The sequence below is a fragment of the Orycteropus afer genome, unplaced genomic scaffold (assembly GCF_000298275.1).
Source record: "Orycteropus afer afer isolate SDZICR_OR568_19922 unplaced genomic scaffold, OryAfe1.0 scaffold00263, whole genome shotgun sequence".
NCBI lineage: Eukaryota > Metazoa > Chordata > Mammalia > Tubulidentata > Orycteropodidae > Orycteropus > Orycteropus afer.
The window spans coordinates 980,707-992,671 of record NW_006921850.1 but is presented as its reverse complement, the minus strand read 5'-3'; the positions used below and the strand labels follow the sequence as shown (position 1 = coordinate 992,671).

Below are 11,965 nucleotides of genomic sequence, written 5' to 3'. Positions count from 1 at the left end.
GTTCAAACCCACCGGCCACTCCTCGGAAGGAAGGTTGGGCAATCCTACTTCCGTAGTAATACTGCCTCGGAAACCCAAGGAGGGGTCGCTATGAGTCGGGGCCGACTCGACGGCAAATAACAACAACAACAATTCTTAATCTTAATAGTAAGAACATATAAGAGTACTTTTAGATACTATAAAATAAAGTTCCCACTTAGGAAAGCTTTAGACATAGCAGGTAATTAAAACTAACCTAAAATGGCAAAAAGATAGAAACAACCTAGGTACCCATCAACAGAAGAACAGATAATCAAACTATGATACATGTTGTTGTTGTTATTTGCCATCAAGTCAGACCTGACTCATAGTGACCCCTCACTGGCTTTCCAAGGCAGTATCACTACAGAAGCAGATTGCCCAATCTTCTTTCCAAGGAGTGGCTGGTGGGTTTGAACCCAAATACTATGCAACCCTAAAGAATAATGTAGAATCTACAAAACACCACATAATGTGTATAAACTTGGAGGACATTATGCTGAGTGAAATAAGTCATTCACAGAAGGACAAATATTGTATTAGTTCATTATTGTAAAAAGTCAAGGAAAGGTTTATACATGGAAGGAAACTTTCTTTGTTGGTTACCAGGGTGGGAGGGGAGGGGAGGGAACACAGCTAGATATTCAGTAAAAAAATAAAAATAAATGAAAAAAATAATAATAAATGGCAAGTGCAATTATACTGTTGTTTCCAACATTTGCCACTTCTTTAGAGCTGATCTTTGAAAGTCCTTCCTCCATGGTACTTTAATGGATACCCCAAATCCAAAGAGGTACTTACCTGGGAAGGTGTAGTCACACTGATTTCTGGAACAAAATTGTCCTCAAAGAAATTGATGATGTTCTCCTGCTGCAGTTCCTTTGTTGGGGTGACTTTAGGCAGAGGTGGAACAGGAGGCCCCTTCCTTGTCTAGAAAGCATTAAATACAAGCCAACTGGAGTTAAGCCCAAGATGATATGTAAGACTTGCAGAAATGTCACAGGAACAGTGCTAGGTGGACAGATTGATCACTGGTTGCAATTTAGATCTGCATGTACAAATAAGCCTATCTGGGTCAGGTAAAGAATACTGTCTATTTGCATGTTTCTCTGAGCAAAAAAATGGTCCAACGAGAAAAACTCTAGCTATTAGACTTCATTCATCTCCATACTAGTGCTATCCATGAGACCTCAGGACTAGGTACTCAAACCTTCAAGGTTAAACTAAGGCAATACCCTCCCTGAGGTAAACTGAAAATGATTTTTCATGTCAGCAACAAATTAGAATTTCAAAATCAAAATCAAGCCAGCTTCTCATTTGAATCAATGAGACCAACTGTTGGGAGCAGCCATTTCACTTTACACTCTAGTGTTTTACTTTCATCCAAAGTAGGCAAAGTAAGGGTAGCAACTGGTCTCTATATTTATGTTTGCCTGGCCCTTACTGCTTCTTTTGATATTTGTTCTACACACTTTTACTGAACTCATGTGCAATATACTGTGGGTGATATAAAAGATATGCAACAACATATAAACATAACTGCTTTTCTTGGCAGTACTAGCAGTACTTGCCCTGATATAACATACTAGCAGAGGGAAGGTTATGTGGAGAAGGTAGAATTAAATAGAGCCTTGAACAAAAGTACCAGAGTTGGGAGAACACTCTAGCCTGAGAATCCTAAGAGCATAGTAAGAAGTCCCAACAGACTCAAGCATAGGGTGTGTGAACCAAAAATCAAACTCACTGCCGTTGAGTCTATTTTGACTCATAGCAACCTCTCCTTGGGTTTCCGAGGCGGTATCACTACTATGGAAGTAGATCTTCCTCCTGAGGTGTGGCTGGCGGGTTTGAACTGCCAGCCTTCTGATTAGCAGTCAAATGCCTTATACACTATGCTACCAGAGCTCCCAGAGTGTGTGAAGAAATATATAGTCATGCAGTAAGTTGATTCCTAGGACCTATCACAATGCCTACAGTTTCACATCTCAAAGTTCCCCGCTTGAAAACTCCTGTCAATGGTCCAGCACTATGGACTATCCCACATGGGATCGTCTCACCTTGAGCACTTCTACCACCCTGATATATCTTATGTCTTCTTACCTGGGAAGGTGACCTAGGCCGCACTGGTGCAGGAGATGCAGGTGCTGCTAGTGTATGATTTGGACTAGCTACTGGGCTCGAAATGGGTGAAGGCTCCTCAGGTGGAGAAGGTGTCTTTGCAATGCGGAGAGGACCTGAATCACTGGATGAACACATGGTGATTAAGCAAAGGGCCTTCTCAAAGACAATGCTTATTTGATCAGGAGTTCTCTATCACAGAGAAGTCCTAAAGTATGACATGTACTGTTTGCTCTCCTATTACCCCCTTCTGGGTTAATTCTGGTTATTATTAACAGAGATGGTGATAATTCATATGATTTATTGTCTACCGTATCCTCTACCCCATTCATATATTATCTCCAATCTTCACAATAGCCATACTGTCCCCTTTCTATCAGTGGGTGAAGTGGAGCATACTCAAAAAACAAACTCATTGCTGTTGAGTTGGTTCCAACTCATAGCCACCCTGTAGGACTGAGCAGAACTGCCTCTTGGGGTTTCCAAAGCTATACATCTTTATGGAAGCAGTATGTCACATCTCCCCCCTGTGGAGCAGCTGTTGAGTCCAACCATTGACTTTTCAGTTAGCAGTTAAGTGCTAACTATTGAGCCACCAGGGCTTTTTGAAGTGGGGCACAGAGAGGTTAAAAAGTCCAAAGGCAACATAGCAATACAGTGGATGTGAATTCAGGTAGAACTAACAAAAACATTATGACCTTTCCACTATGCCAAATGGGCTCTTCCAGAATCCTCCAAGTATAAACTGAATTAGTTTAAGTAATTTCACTCTTGGTTTACAAGAGAATCTTGGCATGTCATAATCTATAGAAAAATCTACTTTAAAAATGAGAAATTTTATATTAAAAAAGGATCTTTAGGATAGTATTAATTTTGTAGGGCTGCTTTCTGAGCTCTGGTGCCATAGTGCCTAAGGCACCTGACTGCTAACTGTGGTTCAAACCCCCTAGCCACTCCTCAGAAAACTGGGCAATCTACTTCCATAGAGATACTGCTTTGGAAACCCAAGGAGGAGTTGCTATGAGTTGGATTTGACTCGACGGCAGTGAATTTGGTTTGGTTTGGCTTTCTGATAGCACTGGGAAATAAACAAACAAACATGTAAATAATTCATCTTTATACACCTTTCAACACAGACAACATGAAATATCTAAACAAATTCTGTGATGCATGAGCTTCAATAGTATTTACTGAGAACCTACCATGTACCTGGCACTGGGCCAGATGTTTGCAAGCAGCCCAAATAGGATTACTAAGAATGGCACTCATGACAGAGTCTACTCTCTTAAGAATTTCTAAGGACTACAGCTTGAGGGAACAGGGTCTGTACCCAAAATAAATGAGTGCTTACAAGGCAGAATAACCTACATAGTCAAAAGGCCAGGGAACTGGTTCTTAATTTATGGAGGATGTAGAAACCACATGATTTGGTCTGTGTGCTGGCAACCATGGCCTCTGACAAGAAGCACAGCCTTGGTCTATCAGTCTACGTACACTTCAGTAGGGATCCCATTGAGCTCACTTACCATCTCTTTCTACAAAGGAACATGGAAAAATTGAATGAATTTCTTAAGTGGTCATGGCCATACTTTCTCTCAATTTTATCTGATTCTGTAGCAAGGGAATTTTAAGATAAATTTGTCCTTTTCATTTCCATACAAGGAAGCAACTCAACTTTTTCATGTACCTCATTTATTTATTTATTTAAATTTCTTTGGTAATATTCCTTTTTTTTTTTTTTTTAACATTTTATTGTGCTTGAGGTGAAAGTTTACACAGCAAGCTAGTATTCTATCCACTAGTTCATGCACAAATTGTTCTATGATACTGGTCACAACCCTTGCAATGCATTAATTCTCTCCTTATTTCCACCCTCAGTTTCCTGTTTCCATTTGTCTGGTTTCCCTGGCAGTTCAAACTCATCAGCCACTCCTCAGAAGGAAGACTGGGAAATCTACTTCCATAGAGATAACCATCTTGGAAATTCAAGGAATTGAAATCCAAGGAGGGGTCGCTATGAGTCCAAATCGACTCCACAGCAGTGAGTTTGGTGTTTTGGTTCTTGCCTTCTTATCTTTGTTTTTGGGCAAATGCTTCCCTTTGGCTTGCATATAGTTGATTGTTCTGTGAAGCACATTCCTCATAGCTTTTATTGTCTATTTTATAGGCCAGTCTATCATTTGGTTGAGAGGTGGTCTCTGAGAGTGGCTTCAGTTCCAGGTCAGAAGGGTAATGTAAGGCGGTGCTTGGGGGCTCCTCCAGTCTCTATCAGATCAGTAAGTCTGGACTGGTCTCTTTTTTTAGAATTTGAGTTTTGTTCTACATTTTTATCCAATTCTAATTGGGACTTTCTAATGTGTCCCTGGGCAGAACAGTCAGCAGTGGTAGCTGGGCACCATCTGGTTCTTCTGGAGACTAGAGGAGGCTGTCATTCATGTGAGCCATTAGTCCTTTGAACTAACATGAACCTCATTTCTAAAACATCCCCAAATATTCCCATTTTAATTATTTCTTTATCCTTAACCCAATAGAGAAATAACCATATTGAAAAGTATAGCTCTACTTCTTTTGTGTTTTTTCAGGCAATGCCATTTCCCTTAGAAAGAGAAGATACATTTAATGCTCACTTAATATAGCAGCTACACCAGGGAGTAAGAGTATGACTAATCTAAAGAGCAAGGAACAAAAAATTAGCTATCTCCAGAGGAACTCCAACACTAAGAGATATTCATGTACATGTACGAGGAGGGTGTGTTTTTATTAATGTGCGTATTGACAATTAGGTATCACAAATAGTATTTGCTTTGACATTAAAATAACAAATATAGAATGTCAGAATTGCATATTGCCTTAGAGGCTGATTACTTCAGTAGCACCTATTCTTTCTATCCCTATATGATTAAATGAGGCCTTTAAACTGAGAGGGTAGAAAATTGCCCAAGGAAGGCAAAGTCAGTTAACTGCAGAGTCACAAAAGCGAAAGCTAGCCTTCTGATCTCTAGCCCCAGCTTTACCAGCCTGCATTCCCTAAGTATGCAGTGCCTGAGAAGGAAGGAATAAAAGGGATTCCAAAATCATGAGAGACAGCTAGGGTGAAGCTGAACCCTGCAAGGTAGACTGACATAGTCAAACCAACAATGTGCATTAAAATAAAGCCAACCACATTAAGCTAACACATTAAGGATTAGGAGGTAAGATTATGATGAGGTCTCACTTACTTCTCTTTCCTTTCCAAAAGGGACTATTAAGGATGATATTAAGGATGTCAGCACCAATGATAAGTATTAGAACTAACTATCATGGAGAAGAAAGATCCTTTCTTCTCCAAAGAAAAGTAGCAAGTGCACAATTGTTGTTGTTGTCATTAGCTGCAGTGGAGTTGGTCCCCTGATTCATGGTGATCCCATTCACAACAGGATGGAGCCACTGTGGATCCACAGGGTTTTCACTGGCTGATTTTTTGGAAGTAGATTGCCAGGTCTTTCTTCCTAGTTCATCTTAGTGTGGAAGCTCTACTGAAACCTGCTCAGCATCATAGCAACATGCAATCTCCACTGACAGATGGCCAGTGCCTGCACATGGGGTACACTGGCCAGAAACTGGGTCTCCTGCATGAAAGGTGACAATCCTACTACTGAATCACCACTGTCCATTAAAATGCACAATTAGACATTAATATATTAAATTTTACACCATTTCTGTCAAGTTTTATGTAAAGCAGAGAGCAGCAGATGTTCAACCAATTATACTGTGACAGCAAGAGCCCTCACTGGACAACTCTAAATACAAAAATTAAACGTAAAAGCACAGGAATAAGACTGGTGTAAGACCCTGAGAAGGAAAACCAACGAAAAACAAAACCAAACTCACTGCCATCGAGTCGATTTTGACTCATAGCGACCCCTCCTTGGGTTTCCACAGCAGTATCACTACAGAAGTAGATTGCCCAACTTTCCTTCCAAGGAGTGGCCAGTGGGTTTGAATCACCAGGCTTCTGGTTAGCAGACAAATGCCTTAAGCACTACACCAGCCTAGATGGAAAAGCTCCTTTTAAACTTTTATAGCATGGACAAAATTAAATAGGCAGGTACAGAAACTAGTGAAATTTCAAAAAGCAGCACATAAAAGGTACCTGGAAAGAATCTGGCTCTGATGAGCAGTGGCCTACCTGGGAGCTCCTTGAATGGTGAAGGCCTTGTCGGCATGCTGATCGCCCAGTTTTGTCATCACTTCATACAGTTTGTGGCAAAGCTATGGAGACAGAGGCAACCTATTAACTGCAAGCCAGTCTGGTGCCAATTCAGGCTGTTCTCTCCAAGAAATAAATTGTTTATTAAGAAACTAGCATGATAGTAAGAGTGGTCTGGTGATAATTTAAATTCTTTATATGGTCCAGGTTAAAAGTTAAAATCAAAATCCAAAGGCCACAAATACAAAATAAGCTTTAAAAAAAGAAAATCAAATCAAAATATATTTACTAACCATGGTTAAAAAACAAAAAGGAGGGAAAACAAAAAATAGTTGCTGCCCATTTTATTCTGATTCAAAGTGACCCTATGTGATTGAAAATAGAACTGTGCTCTATAGAGTTTTCCATGGCAGATGTTTTTAAGTACATTGCTAGACCTTCTTTCCAAGGCACTTCTGGGTAGACCTGAACGCCTAACCATTCCTTTAGCAGTTGAGTGTGCTGTGCATCACTCAGGGACTCCATTAACCAGAGTACAGAACAGAAAACAAAAGCTTTGTTTACACTGATTCTCCCAAAGATAAAGGTACATATCCACAGTGCTGAACTAAGAAAATATTAAGACTTTCTGGTGGTGTAGTGCCTAAGGCATTTGACTGCTAACCAGAAGGTTGGTGGTTCAAACCCACCGGTGGCACCATGGAAGGAATATGGGGCAATCTACTTCTGCAAAGATTTACCAGCTCAGAAACCCAATGCGGGTCACTATGAATCAGAAGCAACTTGATATTAGTCCACGACAAAGCTCTTGATTATCTGAATATTTTGTGACAAATTTTTCATCAGCCTAAAATATCACTTGAAATGCTAACTTTATCAACTAACTGGAAAAACAAACAAAGACTGAAATTGTGACATTGAGGGAAATATGTTTAGAAAAGAAATAAAAGCAGGCAGTGATTTATGGAAGTATTTTTGTATACCAAAAAAACCAAAACCCAAAAATTTTCTGTATGTTTGTATAGCTCCAAATAAAGTCTTCAAAAAATATAGAGAACTATGTGGTCATTAAAAAGAATGTAGAACTATTATTGAGAGCTAATACACACCATCAAATATAAACTCACACAGAAGGGTGAATTCTTTGGCATAATACTATGCATGAGATTCCCTTTCAGAACAAATGTTTGTTAATTTTATATTCCATAAGTAAAAATAATTATCATTACTCACCACCGCAATTTCCTTATGGAACTTGGCCTCGAGGCTAGAGACATTTTTGAAAGTATTGACATAAAACCCAACACGTCTACAAGGTGGAAATACAAAGAAGAAAGAAGATGGGGGAAAAAAAAAGTCAGCAAAAATGTATTTTTAATGGCAATGAAATATATATTAGAAACAGGTTTTCTTTTCATTTTTGCACATAAATAACTTTATTACTCACAGATTCTGGGGGCACATGGCAAGCCCACAGGTCTTGGCACACATGGGGAGGTCATGGGTGGAGAAACTGCTCAGACCTGGGCACAGCCTTTATAAGGGTCTTGGGGGATTTTTGCTGGTCAGTGCCCATTGGTCCTTTTGAAACTAAAGAGCAGGAAGCAAGGCAGAGTGACTGTGGAAATTGTCCAAGTGGGGTGGCTGTGGGGAGCCGAGAAGAAAACCTGGGTTTTTGGCAGCATGGGTAACTAGCCACAGTGGTGTGTAAGGTTCACTAGCTAACAGGGTTCTTTCTAATGACTCCATCCTAAGTCAGTTCTGAGGTAAAATGAATACCTAACTTTCTTTTAGTTTTCATTATTATTACCTTTTACCATCATCTTTATAAATATGATCAGTAAATCATAAAATTAAACATCTGTGAATGAATATCTCAGAACAATAACATCAGTAAATTACTTGCTGCAACACTGTATGCAGTACATATTACTAACAATAAGATGTACCAAAAAAAAAAAAAAAAAATGGTCCTAAGTGTGGTTCATCTAACTCAAATACATCATTAGTCCTGTACACCTAACTTTCCCCTAGGTTGGCTGCTGAAGTTTGGAGCAATATCAACTGTGTGCCTGAGTAAAAGGGAAATCCTCCCCCGGGGGCAGCACTGAAAGGTGCTCCTTCATGGGTTTCCAGAAGGGACTAGAAGGCATTTTGGCAGGGCAGCTCCAGTGGGTCCCAAACAGACCATTCAAGGGGCAAGGAGAGGAAGTGACCTCAGGCTAGCCTTGGAGGCAAGTGCACAGTTGAAAAGCTGAGGCACTAGGGCTTGGGGCATCCAGCTGTCAGCAGTAGGCTGAGCTCAGAGAAGTCCAGGAGATGGTAGGTGGGTGAGGAGGGCAATACAGGGTGTGGAGAGCTATCCCAGGGGAGGGATAGGTGGAGCAGGAGCGCAAGGGTATGTGGAAAGATCTATCTAGCAGCCAGTGATGTTGCAAGAGGTTCTGAGGTGGCCCTGAGGCAGAAGCAGTGGATTGCTATGAATGTTGAAGCAAAAAGATCGAGTGTCACAGTCGCATGGCCCATCACCCTACAGGAGACAGCAACAGAAAAATGCTGAGCCTCTGAGGTGCCACCATTCCTCAAGGAGATCAACTGGACATTCAGAGGCAAGTCCACTTCCATTGGGCCCTCCATCCAGGGATGGTCAGTAGTAGAAACAAGTTTTCTTGATACAACTATGGGCAATATTGGATTAAATATAAAATATAACTCAAACATATATCCAGCTTTTCTTGATCTATTTAATGAACAGAAAAAAAAACATTTTTCTGCATGGAGCATAACCTCTCCTCAAAATTAGTGAACACCCTAAGATGGTGGTTCTCAAATTTTAGTGTGCATCAGAATTATCCGGAGGGCTTGGTTTTGATTCCTTAGGCCTGAATTGGGGACAGAAAATATTAATTTCTACCAAGTTTCTAGATAATTCTGATGCTGCTGGTTCTGGAACCACACTTTCAGAACCACTGCCCTAAAAATTAAAGTTTGGATTTTAGATATGTATCTTGTAAAGGTTTTGAGACTGAAAAGTATACTATTAATTTGTATAAAATATAAATAGTTGTAGTATTATACATTTGGACACTGAAATTCTGATAGAGGAAAACACAAAACACTAATTCCAATTCCACAAAAAGAGTGAGTGCATGTTATCATTGAGCAAAATTAAAACACACGGTGCTTCATTCATAATATTTCAAACATGTTTGTGAGGCAAAGCCATTATTGAGTGTTCTGTGCAAAGTCCCTGCAGTCTTCACTTTTAGGTTCTTAGTCATTAGCAGGTTAGTGGTTCAAGTCCATCAGCTTCTCGGTGGAAGAAACATGAGGCAATCTGCTTCCATAAAGATTTATAGCCTTGGAAATCAAGGCTGGGAGTTGGAATTGATGCGACGGCAATGAGTTTGGTTTCGGTTGAGTAGTAAGCAAGGGGCTCTGGTGATGGTTAAGCCCTCAGCTGCTAACTGAAAGGCTGGAGGTTCCAAATGACCAGCCAGTCCATGGGAGAAAGGACCTACTGATTTGCTCCTTCAAAGACTACAGCTTGTTGTTGTTGTTATGTGCCGTCGAGTTGGGCAGGACACATAGCGAGCCCTCCTTGGGTTTCCAAAGCAATATCACTATGGAAATAGATTGCCCAACCTTCCTTCTGAGGAGTGGCTGGTGAGTGTGAACCACCAGCTTTCTGGTTAGCAGTTAAGTGCCTTAGGCACTATGCTACCAGAGCTCCTAAGAAAACCTTATGGGAAAGCTTAGAAAACCTTATGGGAAAGCTTTACTCTCTCCTATAGAGTCGCTAGGAGTCATAATCAACTCAAAGGCACACAACAATAGTAGTAAACAAACTGCCCAACATTCCTGGTAAAAACTCCCTCTGTTTCTAAATAAGGGAACTGTGGATTCTATATATTAATTCAATACTCCTGAATCCATGAGTAAAGTATGACTTTAATTTTATTTATGTTCTTCTTTCATTGACATTCTCAAAAACAACTCCAGAGTCCTGATTGGCAAGCACAGATTTCAATTCTTAATTAAATCCAAGTAAGGAGTTAGGAACCAAAACCATTATAAATATATAAAATTAGATACATATTTGTTGTTGTTGTTATGTGCCATCAAGTAGGACCCGACTCATAGCGACACCTCCTTGGGTTTCCAAGGCAGTATAACTACAGAAGTAGATTGCCCCATCTTCCTTCTGAGGACTGGCTGGTGGGTTTGAACCGCCAGCCTTCTGATTAGCAGTCAAGTGCCTTAGCCACTATGCTACCAGAGCTATATATACCAGATATATATTAATGCATGCAAAAAATACATATTCAGGAAATTGACACAAGGGGTTGCCATGAGTCAGTGTCAACTCAATAGCAATGGGTTTTGTTTTATTAACAGAGTTGAGGAATAACAATGTGCATAGTAGGGATTCACCTTTAAGCAATGAGATAAAATGACAGAAAGAAAGGGGGTACCTTGCGTTTCAGCTGTGTATTTTTATGAGAAGTAATCCAATAAGCAGAGATGAAATACCAAATAATACATTCCTAAGTATACAGCCAAAAGAAGTGAAGGCAGGACTCATACACCAGTGTTCATAGCAACACTATGCACAATAGCCAGAAAGTGGAAATAATCCAAAATGTCTGTCTATCAACAGGTGAATGCATAAAATGTGGTATATACATACAATATAATATTGCTCAGCCATAAAAAGAAATTATAAAGTTAATACATGCTACAAAATGAATGATCTTCCAAACAATTATGCCAAGTGAAAAAAGTCAGAGACAAAAGGCCACATATCATATAAGTCCATTTACATAAAACATGTAGAATAGGTAATTCTATAGAGACAGAAAGAAGATTGGTGGCAGCCAGGGGCTGGGGCAAGAGTGGGAAATGGAGAAGGGGGAAAAAAAAAGTCCTTCCAGGAACTTAAAATTCAATTAGAAGAGCAAGTTTAAATACAAAGGTCATACATGATTACATATAAAAAATGAGTGGAAAGTTCCAGTAAGATTGTGGAATAGGCAAAAAGACTGCACAGGCCTTCTTCAACAAAGAAAAGGGGAACTAAATAACACAGATACAGAAGATAATCCTGGACCCCTGAGCTTTGACGTGAAGGATATAGAAATGGAGTAAACTCTAACTAGCAGAAGAATTTGCATGAAAATACAAAAAAAGGAGATATATGGAGCTGTGGTCTGGCAGCGATCCTGACGGCACAGATAGGTTGGATATTGCCAAGTGGTGGTAGGACCTAAGAATTAACCTAAAAATCAGCCCTGCTAGCCAGGGACTGCATAGAGGACTGCTCTGGTGGCTGGGGAATAATAGGGGAAGCAGTTAAGAGGAAGGTGGGCTGAGCTGTAGATTTTTGCTGGTCTGCAGGGCACAGCCATTTTGAATGTTTACAAGCAGCTTGACCATTTGGATATTTAAAGTGACAGCATTCTCCCAGATTCCAAGGACTTAAGAAAAGGCTCCACCTGGTGGGAGCACAAGGACATTCTGGATGCATGGGACTACTGGAAAGGTGTGACATTCCCCTGGTTACTCTCACACATTCTTGGTGAATAGAGGTGCAGCCATCCCTCACTGCCACCCACCTTCTAGGCTGGCATGAATTCCATC

The 11,965-nt window shown here is 40.2% G+C and overlaps 1 protein-coding gene across 1 annotated transcript in view; it reads right to left on the bottom strand.

Annotated features, from left to right (window-relative positions):
* The window catches only part of AMPH (amphiphysin), a 390,964-nt gene that overhangs the window by 72,396 nt on the left and 306,603 nt on the right, over positions 1 to 11,965 (bottom strand). The window contains exons 8-11 of the mRNA XM_007950088.1: positions 7,559 to 7,634; positions 6,305 to 6,387; positions 2,119 to 2,260; positions 820 to 948 (exon numbers count right to left, since the gene is read on the bottom strand). Coding sequence (XP_007948279.1) covers positions 820 to 948; positions 2,119 to 2,260; positions 6,305 to 6,387; positions 7,559 to 7,634 — 430 coding nt within the window. The remainder of the gene's footprint in view (positions 1 to 819; positions 949 to 2,118; positions 2,261 to 6,304; positions 6,388 to 7,558; positions 7,635 to 11,965) is intronic.